The following is a 14,210-nucleotide window of genomic DNA, read 5'->3' as shown; positions in this document are numbered from 1 at the left end:
GCCGGCTGCCCCCAGGGCTTGGGGGGAGGCCAGCGCAGGTGCGTGGGAGGGCGGGGGCGGGGGCCGGGGCGGAGGGGGGTGGTGGCCGGGCCCGAGCGGCCCCGCCCCGCCCACCTCCCTCGCCCCTCAACCCAGCCTCCCCACCTCTCCCCGGGCCCTCACCAGGCCGTTCAGCCGGGACGGTCCAGTCCCCGCCCCGCAGACAGGGTGGCTCAGGGCGGATTCTAGCAAGGCCAAGGTGCGGGAGGCGGTGACGCGACCGGCGGAGACCTAGCGGTTAGCGCCCCACGATGAGGCTCTGGGATCCTAGGGCGGGCAGCCCACGGAGTGAACGTTGGAAGGAGGTGGGCTTGCTGAGACTCGAAGCCGTCGCGGGGTTCGCCTCCTGAGGGAAGCCCTCTCGGCAGCCAGGCTGGCCAAGGCTCGCCTCCCACTTTCCAGGCCCCGTGGAGCACCGGGATGGGAGTCTCACCCGCGTGTGCTAGCTGCGCACAGAGAATCTAAGCCCCCCCCCCCCCCCCCGCCCCCCAACCAGGGAGCGGAGGGTCGCCACCCTTTGGCCTGGTCCCCTTCTCCTCCTCTCCTCAGGGTAGGGAGAGGGGCAGTGCTGCTGGGGCCTGTTGGGGTCCTCCCAACTCTGCAGGCCTGGGCCACGGCCTGGGCCACGGAGGTGCGTGGGGAGCCTCACCTTCAGGGCCACAGGCCGCCCAGGAAAGGCCTAGGTGGGGTCAGGGAGGGGACAGTAGGGGGAGTAGAGTAGGAGGTGGGCCCTTCCCTGGCAGGGCCGGCCAAGCTGTCCGTCCAGTCTACTGTCCTAGGGACTCTCACCACCCGAGGGGGCCCCTGTCTCCCGCACAGGGGATCCTGGATGACGAGGAGGGGGGCTCGGTTCCAGGCCCCCCGGCCCTGAGATGAGGGGCAGTGTCCTCATTGCCAGCTCCAGTCCCGGGTGGCTCACAGAACCCCAGACTGAAGAAGACCTTGACCTTCACCCTGTCACTTGCAAGGAGCTCAGAGAGGCTGAAGGCCCCCAGAGTCTCGGTCAGGACTTAGTCCGTCCAAAACCAACAGCGCTTCTGCTGTGGGAGGGCTGGGCCACCTCCTGCCTACTCAGGCCCTCCACCTGTGTTTACTGATCCTGGTTCCTCCAGCTCCTGTGCAAACAGCTGAACTGAATTTCAGCAAACAGCTGAAATGAATTTCCCTGTGTCCCCTGCATTCGACTATGGGGGTGAGTTCAGGCCGATGGGGCGTGGGCAGGAGTGGTGCCTCTCATAAGGCAAAGTGGGGGGCCCGGGGCCAGCAGCTTTAGCACCACGGAGCAGCTCGTTAGAAATGCAGATTCTCAGGCTCCACCCCCGGCCTCCTTCATCAGAACCTGTATTTAACAAGATCTCCAGGTTTGGAAAGCGCATGCGCAGGCCCCTGCTGGGGCTGTCTCTCCTCCCTTCAGCAACCAGACGCGGGAGATGCCAGGGCCCTGGGGCAGGGTGGAAGGAGCTGGATTCCTGAGCGACCCTGTGGAAGGTGCCCACTAACCAGAAGCGTCAGGAGGCGGGAGAGGTAAACAAACATCAGCTGCGTAGCCGCTGAGATCGGAAGTTTGCTGGTTATAGGGACCCGCACAACCTCCCCTCCACCGATACACCCTCCTGCCCCCAGCCGGTTCCTGGGGCGTCCGGACAAAGGCCCACAGACTGGGGGCTTTAACAGCAGAGATGTGTTGCCTCGAGGTCTGCAGGCTGGGACCCTGGGACTCAGCCATCAGCAGAGCCTGTTCCTTCTGGGAGCCGTGAGTGGGCGTTTGTCCGATGCCTCTCGACTGGATGCTGGATGGCAGTTGTCATCCTCGGTGTTCCTCGGCTTCTAGAATCATCACGTCCACCTCGGCCTCCATCTTTGCCCGGCGCTCTCCCCGCGTGTGGGGGGTCTGGGTCCAGATGTCTGTGCCCGGCCCCTGCCAGTGTGACCGCACCTTGACTGATCACCTCCGCGGTGACCTGTTCGCTCATGGGATCACGTTCTGTGGTGCTGGGGGTTGGATCCGAGCCGTGAACCGGGGGGGCAGGGAGAGCACAAGTGCACTTCTGGCTCTGGCGTCTCTTGATTATCTCTCGTCCCTTTCCCATCCGTGCGGCCTCCGCCAGAGTCTGGGCCACTGCCGTCAAATCACACTCCAGCCTGACGACCGGCCCCCCACGCTTACCCCCCACACCCCTCTGGCAGCCGGAGTCTTTGGGGGGGAGCATTTACGGCGAGCACCTTCTGGCTCTTGGCATGTGCTCGTTCTTCTTCTTCTTTTGTTAATGTTTATTTTTATTTTGGGGAGAAAGAGCGCAAGCGGGGGAGGGACGGGGCGGGGGACATAGGATCTGAAGATGGCTCCACGCTGACAGCAGAGAGCCCGATGCGGGGCTCAAACTCGCAAACCGAGCCGTGAGATCGTCACCTGAGCCGAAGTCGGACGCCCAACCGACTGGCCCACCCAGGCGCCCCTCATTCTCCTTTTTTTTCAGTGGGAAATAACACCTAACATTGAGTCTACATTCTTCGCTCTTTCCAAGTGAACCGTTCAGGGCGCCTGGGTGGCTCGCTCGGTTGAGTGTCAACTTCAGCTCAGGTCACGATCTCGCGGTTCGTGGGTTCGAGCCCCGCGTGGGGCTCTGTGCTGACAGCTCGGAGACTGGAGCTGCTTCCGGTTCTGTGTCTCCCTCTCTCCCCGCCCTTCCCCCAGTCGCACTGTTTCTCTCTGTCTCTCAAAAATGAATTGTTACAAAAAAAAGTTTTAAAAAACAAACAGTTCAATAGCGTTAATAGCATTCACATCACTGTGCGATGGCCCTGGGACCTCTTCATCTTGTAGCACTGAAGCTCCCCCTTCCCAGCCCCCACCCTCCTGGAAGCTACCTTTCTAGTTTCGGTTGCTATGATTTTTGGCTGTAAATATTCCATATAAGTGGGATCACACAGTACTTGACCTTTTGTGACTGGCTTGTTCCACTTCACATAACGTCCCCCGGGTTCATCCGTGTCATGGCACATGATTTCCCTCCTTTTAAAGGCCGCGTAATATTCCACGGTGTGGATGGACCCGAGCAGGACCCTGACGGGGTCCCCACGGCCCACTCCTCCTCTCTTACTCAGTCACGTCTTTATCTTTTTTTTTTTTCAATTTTTTAAAATGTTTCTATTTATTTTTGACTCAGAGAGAGACAGCGTGAGCAGGGGAGGGGCAGAGAGAGAGGGAGACACAGAATCTGAAACAGGCTCCAGGCTCTGAGTTGTCAACACAGAGCCCGACACGGGGCTCGAACTCACGGACCGTGAGGTCATGACCTGAGCCGAAGTCGGCCGCTTAACCGACTGAGCCACCCAGGTGCCTTCAGTCACATCTTTAATAAGTATTTTCTGTGCACTTGCTATGTGCTAGGCAAATACTCCTTTCTCCAAAGCGTCGGGGGTGAGACACTAGAGCCCAAGGCTCAAGCCAGGGCCTTATTTCCAAAGCGGAGGGGCCCTTCTAGTGCCCTCAGAGCCCTCAGGGGGACAGTGGGGTCGGCAGCCAGGAGGCTCTGGGCTCTGCAGAGCTGTGCTGAGGGTGCAGCCTAAGGCCACGGGCCGCCCTGTCGTTGGTTGGCCTCCAGAGGACCCCCCGCCCCCCACCCCCCCATCGCCACCACTGGTACCTCTGGCTTTTGGTCCTTGAACCAGGCAGTCATACTCGATGTGGACACCAGGGAGCAAACACCTGAGGCAGGTGTTGCACGGTGGGATTGCATTCTAGGAAAGCCCCTGGCTGTCACGGGGATGGGTTGCAGACAGGCGACGCCGGAGGCTGCCGTGGTCCTGCAGGCAGGCGGCCGGGGCTCTCGGTGACTCAGCGGGCTTGGAACGAGGCTGTCCGTCAACGCGAGGACCAGCTAGAGAGGCGTCTGGACTCTACGAGCGCCTTACCTGGGGCTGAGGGGTGAACGCGTCCCTCCAACATTCACATGCTGAAACCCAATGACCGGCGATGGTAAGAGGACGGGGAGCGTAGCCTCACGATGGACTGGCGCCCTCTGAGGCCGGCGGGTTAGCTAGTCAGTCCCCACCCCAGCCCGTGTGACGACACAGCAAGGTCACACTCTGATCTCCGGCCTCTCGCCTCCAGAACCTCGAGGAATAAATGTTGATTGCTCGGTATTTGTTATGGCGGCCTGCGTGGCCCAGTCGCCTGGATTCCTCAGAACCTCCCAGCGCCAGAGAGAGGAACCGCATGGGGCTTAGCGCGTAGCGACAGAAACAAGAAGAGTGAATGATGCTAAGGGATCTGGGGTTTCCGTTCAGGGGGACGAATACTCTGGAATTAGACTGGTGAATATACTAGGAGCCGCTGAGTCATACACGTTGAGGGGGTGAATTGCAGGGTGTGTGGGCAGGGTGCCACTGGTGGGCAGGACATAGGGACGGGGACATCGAGGACAGCTCTGGGTTTCTCCTTGTGCGGTGGAACCATCCGACGAGGATGACGACAGCTTCCCTCTGCTGCCTGTGCCTGGCGCTCACGGGTTACCCAGGGCCATGGCCACGGAGGCAGCGGGGCACGCAGGTCCCAGAAAAAGGGCCAGCTGGTGCTGCGGGGGGACCAATTGTGGACCCTCAAAGCGGCTGGGCAGAAAAGGGCCGAGGTCCAGTCCCCAGAAACACCAACCACCCAGCTTATAGGTCGGGTGGGGGCAGAGGGACCCTCCAGGGAGGCTGGGACCGGCTGCAGGGAGGTAGGCAGGGGACTGAGGGGAGGTGTCCCGGGGAGGGGCGGGAGGGGGCGGTCAGTGCCCGAGGGTGAGCTCTGAGAAGCATCTCCCGGCTTTTAGGCACGAGGAAGTCCTTGGAGCCACCGTCCTGCAGGAAGGACATGGGGACCAGAGGCTGGGCTGGGGCCAAGGGGAGTGGACCCATGAGAAGCATTTCGGTGACGCTCACCTTGCAGCCCTGGGGGACAGGAACGGGGGGCCGGAGCACCTATGGCCGGCCACTGCTCCCCCTTTTAAAAATTTGTGTTCCTTGTTGATACTTTTGTTCTTCCTAGTGAACTTAAAAAAAAAATCATCATTGAAACATAATTTCACAATTGCTCTCTGTCACGCAAAGGGGCACAGAAGCACACCGTCGCCCGCTCCGTGTGGTGTGCACGTCGTAAAATAGGGTCTCCTGGGGGACACGAGCAGGAGCGGGGCAGGAGGGGGCCCCGCCCTGCGGACCCGTCTCCATCCACGGACCGGCCTGGCCCTGTGCCCTCTGCCCTGGGACCATGTGACGGGACAGGGCAGGTGACGCCCTGTGGCTCTGGAACTGCGGAGGGAGTGGACTCATGGCGGGGAGGCCTCTGGGGCTCTGAGCAGCTATGGGGCTGCCCAAAGTGACGGCAGTGTCAGAATTCCTGTCCCTCTGGGAGACCCCAGTCCGAGCGACACGGAACTTCCATCCGACCCGCGCAGTCCGAGCAGGTGCAGAGAGGAGGTGCCCACGAGCCCCCGTCGGCGTGAGCGTCCGGAGAGGAGCGAAGTCCCTCCCGGCGCCTCCGTGCACTGCACCCTGGAGCCCTGCCACGCTGAGGGCCATGGGATGGGGACTGAGGAAGCCACCGTCCTGCAGAGACGCGGCCGGTGGTGGAGGCTGCGGATCCGGGAGATCCTGGCCACTGCGGGTGGCAGTGGCTGCCGCGACTCAGCACTTCTCGGGGAGCCCCTGGCGCCTGTGTGAGGCTCCCCGTCCACGGCGGGGCTGGGCAGGGACTGACGGCGGCACAAACGCGACCCGGTGCCTCCCGCCAGGTGTGGCCACCTCCCGTGGGCGTGCATATTTGTGACCCAAAGGTGGATCTGGGTTTGGGGTGTCGTGTCTGTTCCCGCAGGGCTGTCTTTGGCCTTGGCCGTGGGCAGTTCATTGTCTCAGGGCCCCATGTTTCACGGCCAAGAGGCCTGCCCAGAACACAGCCCCTGGGCAGTGCTGAGGGCCGTCAAGTGCGGAGGACACCTGCCCCCGGCCTGGGAGGTGGACTGTTACGGCCCCGGACCGCTTGACCGCTGGCAGGCTGGCAGGCCAGGGCCCCACGGAGCTGGTAGCTGGGTCAGTTGATAGGCCACTTACTCGCCTGGGAAGGTAGCCAGGGTCTAAATTGGGGGTCTAAGTCGCTCTGTCCTCGGGGAAGCCATTTCCATTTTAAGCTTGTCTCAGTTTACGGGAACGAGGCAGGGCCGGGGTGAGAGGCTGCGGCAGAGAATCAAGGCCTCTCTTCCCTGCAGGCTTGGAGCAGACCCCTCAGCCGCTGCTCCAGAGGACCCCACCCCCCGCTCTGGGTCCAGCTGACACGTGGGCCAGGTGACCTACGCGGGGGTCTCTTCTGGGGTGCCAGCCTAACTCCATCACTCCCGACCAGGTGGCGCTGAGACACAGAGTGTGCGGCTTCCTGGTGGCCAGCTGTTGTCGCCGAGGGGATGGGGATGCACATACCAGTTCTACCAGGTGAGATAGAAAATAGGGTTTATTGGCGGGAAATCTGTAAGCAGAGGGACAGTGGGGTCCCAAGCTGTCGCTGTCCTGTAGCCGGACAGCAGGCTGCACGGCCGGCTTGGCGGGAGAGAGGGAGTCTGTGGCCCCGTGCTCGCTCTGCAGTCACAGCGTGGAGACAAGGAACCTCGCTGTCCGGACGGCCCGGCAGGTGTCTCGGGGGCTCCCGGCCGCCGCCGCCTGCTTCTCGGACCTGCCAGGCCAGCTCTCCTGCACCGGCGGACAGATCGAGTCTGCGTCTCCTGCATCACACGGACGTGGGCAACCCACACACCGCGGGCCCGGTCGTGGCTGTCCGGGGCCGCCTTCCCGTGGACATCCGGGCTGGCTCCCACCGCCGGCAGGGACGCCCGCCACGGGGATCACGGACCCTGGGAAGACAGCGAGGGAGAGAAAGTCGACGGCGCGTGCGGGGGGAGTGCGGTGGGGCTGCTGTTACCAGGCGGTGGGGGGGGGGGGCCTGTGGCCCAGTGGCAGGTGGCCGAGGGGCGCAAAGGCCCACGTGGCCCCTGCCCAGAGAACACCCGGGGAGGCCGGAGCTACGCGGGACAGCTGAGCCCGAAGCAGCAGGAACTTCTCCAAACGCGCCCTGGCCAAGCAGGGCCGCACCCGACTGGAAGGGCCTTGGCAAAGTCACGTGCTCTGAAAGTGGACGGGTGTTCGCGGCTCGGGGCGGCGGAGCGGGGGAGAGGTGTCTCCGTGAAAAGATGCTTCTTCAGGTCTTCCGTGGGGGGGGGGGGGGCCTCTCCCCGAGTCACCCATGTGTGCGGGCCGCCAGCTCCCGTGTGCCCGCTCGAAGACACCGTCAGTTTTCCTCTTGGGAGGCCCCTTGAAGAAGTGAGAAGGCCACCGTGCTGTGGAGGAGTGGGAGAGAGCCTTTGTGAAGCAAAATCTAACCGGGTGGGAAACGCCAGGGTCCTGGGTGGGCTCGGAGCATCCGTGACGCTGGCAGCACGAGGTCCCCGTGCTCCCGTCGGGAGGGGATGGGCCACACTGCTCCTCACTGGGCGGTTTCGCACAGTTCACCTTCCTGATTACAAAGAAACACACGGTTCGTTACAAACATCCAAACACGGCAGAAGCAGACCCTAGTTTCCTTTTCCCTAGAGATCGCCACCGACTAGACCTTGTTACACACGTACACGTACACGCATTGTGCCGTTTCCTTTAATTTCTTAATGTTTATTTTTGAGAGAGGCAGAGTGAGAGCGTGAGTGGGGGAGGGGCAGAGAGGGGGACACAGAAGCCGAAGCAGCTCCAGGCGCCGAGCTGTCAGCGCAGAGCCCGACGTGGGGCTCGAACTCACGAACTGTGAGATCACGACCTGGGCCGAACCCAGACACTTAACCGGCTGAGCCACCCAGGTGCCCTGTACCGTTTCCTTTAACCTACAATTTGGGAATTCTCGACTTTCTACGCCAGGCCAGCGTGTCCCGGGAGGAACCACCAACGCTCCTGAGAAGGCCCACCCCCGCCTCCAGAGTCCCCTGGGCTCTGCATGTGGCCTTTGCAAGACTCTTTGTCAAGAAACAGGAAGTTCTCTTGTATCACCGTGAAGGGTTTGGAAATGACGAGTTCTCTGCTATCCCTCCTTTCAGGTGCGGGAGCCCGACGCCCTCCCCTCGAGCGTGGGCTCCGTGCGGTGGAGGAACAGAGTGAAGCAAGAGGGACAGGGTGTGATGTCGGTCAGAAAGTCACCGTGGCTTCCTGCCTGGTTTTTTTTCAGCGAGTTTTGAGCCGCTGTTCTCACTCCACCGTGTCCGCCCTGAGCGTGGAGCACGACAGGCGCAGCGTCCCCACAGCCGTGCGCCCAGGACCACGGCCACTTCGAGGGCACCCCCACTCTCCCTAAAAGTCCCGTCCCTCCTTTTCTACCTTGAGGAAGGGTCTGTGAAGGACGGGTGCTAATTCTTCGTTTAGTGTTTGGTAGAGGCCACCAGGGACCTCCGGGCCTGCGCTTTCCTTGACGGGCAGTTTTAGAACTTCAAATTCAGCCTCTTGACCTGTTACAGGCCTGTTCGGATTTTCGTAGTTCTTCATGAGCCAGACTTGGCACTTGCCTCTCTAGAAATGCGTTCACTTCATCTGAGTTACTGGATGGGCTGGCCTCATAGCTTCCCTTACGATCCTTCTGTGTGTGTGTGTGTGTGTGTGTGTGTGTGTGTGTGTTTCCCTGTGATATAGGTAGTAGTGTCTCTCCTCCCATTCTTGATTTTAGTAATTTGAATCTTCCCTATCCTTATTTGATTTTTAAAGATTTTATTTTTTAATGTTTATTTTTGAGAGAGACCGAGAGACAAAGCATGAGGAGGGGGAGGGGCAGGGAGAGAGGGAGACACGGAATCCGAGGCAGGCTCCAGGCTCCGAGCTGTCAGCAGGACAGCCGTCGAGCACGACGGAGGGCTCGAACCCATGAACCTCGAGATTATGACCTGAGCCGAAGCCAGACATTTAACTGAGCCACCCAGGCGCCCCTAAAGTTGTTTCTTTTTTTTAAAGTAAGATCTACGCACAATGTGGGGCTCGAACTCATGACCCTGAGAACAAGAGTCCCACACTCCTCTGAGCCAGCCGGGTGCCCCCGAGTCTTCCCTATCCTTAAAAACCAATTTTGGGGGTGAGGGAGCTACAGGTTTATCAGTTTTGACGATCCTTCCAAAGAACCGACTTTTCTCTCTGTCGTGAATTTCCATTGCCTATCGTCTCCCCCTCTCGCCGCAGGACTGCCGCGTTCGCGTTTCGCCGGGGTCTTCGCGTGGAAGTTTAAGTTAACGAGTTGACATCTCGTTTCTTAATCCAGGAACTCAGAGCCGCAGGCTCCCCGTCAGCAGGGCTCTGCTGCGGCCCCGCGGCCGGCGGTGCCCCATTTTGTTCATTTCGGGCTACTCTCCACTGTCCTCGGGATTTCTCCCCCCGAGTCATCGGTTGTTCGGGAGCGTGTTGTCTGTCACATTTATGAGGTCCCCAACTTTCTCCGTGTCCCGACTTCGGGCTTCGTCGCGCTGTGACCGATAACACAGCTGGTGTGAGCCCAGTCCTCGTAGAATCCCGGGGCCTTGGGTCGGGGCCGAGACGCGGTCCGCCCGGCCGGGCCCCCGCGTGCGCGGGGGAGGGCTGCGGGCCTTCTCGCTCGGCTCCCTCCCTCGGGGCGCTCGTGGGGAGACGGGACGGCCGTCGGGTGTGAGGACACCGGAGCCGCTCTGAGGAGCGGTCCGTGCGGGGAGGAGCCGAGGCCGAGGCCGGCAGCCCACATGCCGACTGAATGAGTCGCTTTGGAAGCGGCTCTCCAGCCCCCGCCGGCCTTCGCGTCACCGCGGCCCCGGCTGACACCTTCTCCAACCTCACAAGGGACCCCGGGCCAGAACCACCGGCCCAACCACTCCGGAAATCCTGCCCACAGAAGCTGTGGGAGACGGTGACTCTCCGTCGCCGGAAGCCACCACGTTTCGGGCGATCTGTGGTGCGACGTCAGACAACGGACACCGTTACCCGCACACCTGCTGGGTTTCCGGAGGGACGCTCTGGACACGCGGCTGCACTTCTGGCGGAAGTTTCGTGTTTCCTGGGGGAAGAGAATGGAAAACACGGGTCAGTAATTCTTCTCTCCTTGAGGCGGCGAGAGCCCGAGGCGCGCACTTTGCGTTGATGACCTCGAGGCCTCGAGGATAAAGGAATCCGGGAGGAGAGACCCTGATGCGGGCCGTCGCGGGGAATTCTGGTTTCCTGACGCCCCAAACTCCCGCGCCTGGTGAAGGGAGCCGGTCGGGATCCTGAGGGTCAGCGGGCAGCCCCTCCATCGAGCAGATCGGGACTGAACCGGGCGTCAAAAGCGAGGGGCCCTCCGCCCGGGGGGCTCAGGCGGTCGAGCGGCCGACTCTTGGTTTCGGCCCCGGTCAGGATCTCGGGGTTCGTGCCTCTGAGCCCTGCATCGGGCCCTGCGCGGACCGCGTGCAGCCTGCGTGGGCTCCCCTCCTTCCCTCTCTCTCTCTGCCCCTCCCCTGCCCACGCGGGCTCGCGCTCTCTCTCAAAATAAAGAAATAAAAACGTGCAAAACAAAGCGAGGTGCCCTCTGTGGCGCCACGGATTCTACTTCCTGTTGCCAACTGGCGGCTTTCTCTCAGAAGTCTCCTTCTGTTTTTGTTTTGTCTTTGAACAGAAATCAAATTTCTTTGGGCTGTTTTATGCAACCTGGAATCATTTTTGTATTTGATAAAATGTGGCCTTTATCATTTTTTTTAAGTTTATTTATTTCGAGAGGGAGAGAGCAAGCGGGTGCGAGTGGGGGAGGGGCGCAGAGAGAGAGAGAGAGAGAGAGAGAGAGAGAGAGAGAGAAAGACAGAGGGTCCCAAGCAGGCTCCGTGCAGTCATCGCAGAGCCCAAACCCGACTTGGGGCCCAATCCCACCAACTTGAGATCATGACCTGAGCCAAAATCAAGAGCCGGACGCTTAACTGACTGGGCCCCCGAGGCTTCCTGTGGCCCTTATTAGTTATGTGAATTAACATAAAACACAAAAATGCCTCTTAAAGACTGGTTTTATATTCTGTTTATGTGAAGGGGACCCATTTTCAGTTCAATAAAATTAATTATCGGCAAGCCGTACGAACGTGTGTGTGCACACGTGCATGTGTGTGCGCGTGCACACAGACATTAGTACATTCTTCTGGAGTGCTATTTTTTCATCAGATTTTCACAAAACACTGCCCTGTAACAAGTGAAGACCTCTTAGAATAAAAGAAAGGAGACAGAATGAATGAGAAGGGGAGTTGTTCTTGAGGATGGGACAGATCTGGGGGTGTTTTCAGGTTCAGGAGAAGGAGCCAGTGGACAGGAGAGGTAGAAGATTCTGGAAAGGTAGAAAGGCCAGGGCGCGAAGGTCCAGATGGCGCCAATGCCCTGAGGTGTCTGAACCTTGGGCTGGCAGCCGCGAGATGCCCACGGCTCATTGGTACTCCCACCTCTGACCCCCAGCCCTGTCTCCACCTGGGTCCTCCTGCTGGGCCGCGCCAGGGCGCCGCTCCCGCTGCCTCAGGGCCTCCAGGCCCGCCAGGTCAGGCAGGTGGCAGTGGCTACGCATCACCGTCACCAGCTGGCCCTGGGTGATGGCGCGGCTGCGGCAGCCCAGCCGGGCCTGGTCCCGGCACATCCAGTACACCTTGTCCCCGGCCGCCTTCTCCTTCCGGTAGAGGAAGGACTCGTACACCAGGAACCGGCCCCCGAGCGAAGTCCGCAGGAACTCCAGAGGCTGCAGCGTTCCTGGAAGGAAGGGGACAGCGTGAGCGGGGCACTTCGGAAGCAGGGTAGAGAGCCTGCGTGCCAAGGACAGAGGCTCTTTCCTGTGTCCCACCGGCCCGCCCCACCGCAATCCTGCCGCACGACCCACTCTGCTCTCCGCCTCCACACCTGCCTGTGCCATGGGGCCCAAGGACCGAAGTTCGGGCTGCTAGCCCAGGGCCCCCGGCTTGACACCCTCGAGCTCGGACTGGCAGTCTCCTTCTCAGGGCCTTGCTGCTTCCCGGGGGCGGGGAGGGAGGTGTTGGTGCTGGTCCCGCAGCCACCCAAACCCAGAGCTTTCCTGAGGCCTCTCCTGACCCGGCCCGGACTCCACACTTGCTGGCACACACACCAGGGCGGAGGTTAGGCTGGAACATGGAGTGAGGCCCACGGCTGGTTTGGGCCACTCACCAGGAGCCTCCTGGCTCCCTGTGCACCCTCCCTCGGCCAGCTGGCAACCAATCAACTCTCTCTAGAGGCTTTTGAAGCCCGGATTGAAAAGTCATGCGATGTTAGGGTTTGGGTAGCCAGAGAGAACTAGGGGGGTGGGTGGGCAGGGTGACGAGTGAAAGAGGAGGTAGGAAACAGACACGGGAGACCCAGGGAGGGGAGTCGGAGGGTCCCACGTCCAGGCGCACCTCCCCCCAAATGGAGCTAAGCGCTTCCTGGAGCTGGTAGCGCCGGCCTCACCCCTCCCTCGGCAGCCTGAGTGGGTTCTCTCGCCAGCAGCCAACCCCAGACCAGCCCGGCCATGAGCGAGGAGCCCAGATGCAGCCCGCCGGCCCTTAGGGAGCCCGCACCGTGGTCAGCTAGGCCCCGCCAGGCACGGGCGGTGGACAGAACATCCCAGACAACCTCTAGCCTGGCACTGGCGCTGCGGCGGGGGGAGGGGGGTGGGCGGGGGGCGCTGGCAGCAGGGAGACCGGGGCCCAGAGCCCGTTCACCCCCCACACCCTCGCACCCGCACCTGAGCCTTCCCTCTGGGCTGGGCTGGGGATCTGCTCCCGCTGCCTCAGGGCCTCCAGGCCCCCCAGGTCGGGCGGGTGACAGTGTCTGCGCATCACCATCACCCGCTGGCCCTGGGTGATGGCGCGGCTGCGGCAGCCCATGCGGGCCTGGTCCCGGCACGTCCAGTACACCTTCTCCCCGGCCGCCTTCTCCCGCCTGTACAGGAAGGACTCGTACACCAAGAAGCTGCCCCCCAGAGGGGTCCTCAGGAACTCGGGGCCTCCTGGGGAGAGACCAGAGAGGTGGTGGGGGGAGGGAGAGCCTGGAGCCAGGTCCTGGGGTCCAGCAGCGAGGTGACGGGGCCCCTGTGCTCAAAGCCGGAGCAGCAGGGCTCCTGGAGTGAGACCCGCCAGCGCCCCTCCGCTCAGCACCCACATCCGCCAGGGAGAGGAGCCAGCCCTGGAGCCCAGGAGGCAGCCCCCTCCCCCAGACCCAGCCTAGTCCCGGTCTGGGGGCGGGGGGCGTGAAGGGAGGCAGGAGATGGGTGAGGCAAAGGCCCTGAAGGCAGAAACTGTCTCCCCACCTCGGTGGGGGGGGGGGGGGGGCCTGCAGGAAGGAGGCCACTCTCTGCAACCACTACTTATCCTCGGTTCCCGTGGGCAGGAGAGGGGGGGTAGGGTGCACGGCAGTGCGGTCCTCGCGGAGCGGGAGGAACAGGCACGGGCCCTGTGGGGACAAGTGGCTCGGGAGTGAAATGGCAGTCAGGGTGAATCTGTGTGCAGCAGGGAGGCTCGGGGGCTGAAGCAGCAGCAACTCCCCGAGCTGGGCGGGGATGTGACCTGGGGGCGGTGGGAGAAAGCAAGGACTAGCTGACCCAGGCCACGTATTCAGAGGCACCGTCTTGGAGTGTTATGGGCGAGGACCGAGGGTGGCTGTGCCTTCCACCCTGAGAACTTCCTCTGGGCACGTGGGGACCACAGTGGAGCTGGAGACACACTGGGGAGTCTGTCGTGGCTGCCAAAGCCATGGGGGGTGAATGCGTTCCGGAGACCGCGGCGGGCAGTGGAATGGGCATATGACACGGCCCGTGACAACGTGCACCGAAGTGACAAAGACAGAGTCTTTTGCTCCAGGTCTGGAGCAGCGGGGGTGGCAGGGCAGAGATGCACCCAGAACGTCAGAGGTGGGGAGAGCGGGCGAGTGGTCACAGAGCCCGGAGGGGAAGCCAGCCACTGAGGACCCGAGAGCCCGGGGGCCAAGCTCAAGGTGCGGGGGATGCGGAGTCCCTCCGAAGGGGGGTTAGTTGTGTGGGGAGCAAAGAGCCCAGGGAGCCAGGCCCGGGGCGGAGGTGGGGGAAGTCTGTCCTGCAGGCTGGCACTTCCCACCCAGCTGTCCCTGCCAGCTCCCAGAACCCCGCCCAGGGGGCGGCCCCTGCC

The 14,210-nt window shown here is 62.0% G+C and overlaps 1 protein-coding gene across 6 annotated transcripts in view; it reads right to left on the bottom strand.

The window, feature by feature from the left end:
• Positions 1 to 6,508: 6,508 nt before the first annotated feature.
• The window catches only part of FLYWCH1 (FLYWCH-type zinc finger 1), a 29,150-nt gene continuing 21,448 nt past the window's right edge, over positions 6,509 to 14,210 (bottom strand). For 4 of the 6 annotated variants that reach the window (XM_053893749.1, XM_053893748.1, XM_053893751.1 and 1 more), the window contains 3 exons: positions 12,794 to 13,057; positions 11,511 to 11,808; positions 6,509 to 10,114 (listed from right to left, as the gene is read on the bottom strand). In XM_053893749.1, coding sequence (XP_053749724.1) covers positions 10,021 to 10,114; positions 11,511 to 11,808; positions 12,794 to 13,057 — 656 coding nt within the window. In that variant the 3' untranslated portion in view covers positions 6,509 to 10,020. The remainder of the gene's footprint in view (positions 10,115 to 11,510; positions 11,809 to 12,793; positions 13,058 to 14,210) is intronic. The other 2 variants (XM_019468290.2, XM_019468291.2) reach the window with 2 other exon arrangements.

The sequence above is a fragment of the Panthera pardus genome, unplaced genomic scaffold, assembly GCF_024362965.1.
Source record: "Panthera pardus isolate Hobbes unplaced genomic scaffold, ASM2436296v1 HiC_scaffold_4, whole genome shotgun sequence".
NCBI classification, from domain to species: domain Eukaryota; kingdom Metazoa; phylum Chordata; class Mammalia; order Carnivora; family Felidae; genus Panthera; species Panthera pardus.
The sequence above is the reverse complement of the archived record's forward strand: the minus strand, read 5'-3'. Positions and strand labels throughout refer to the sequence as shown.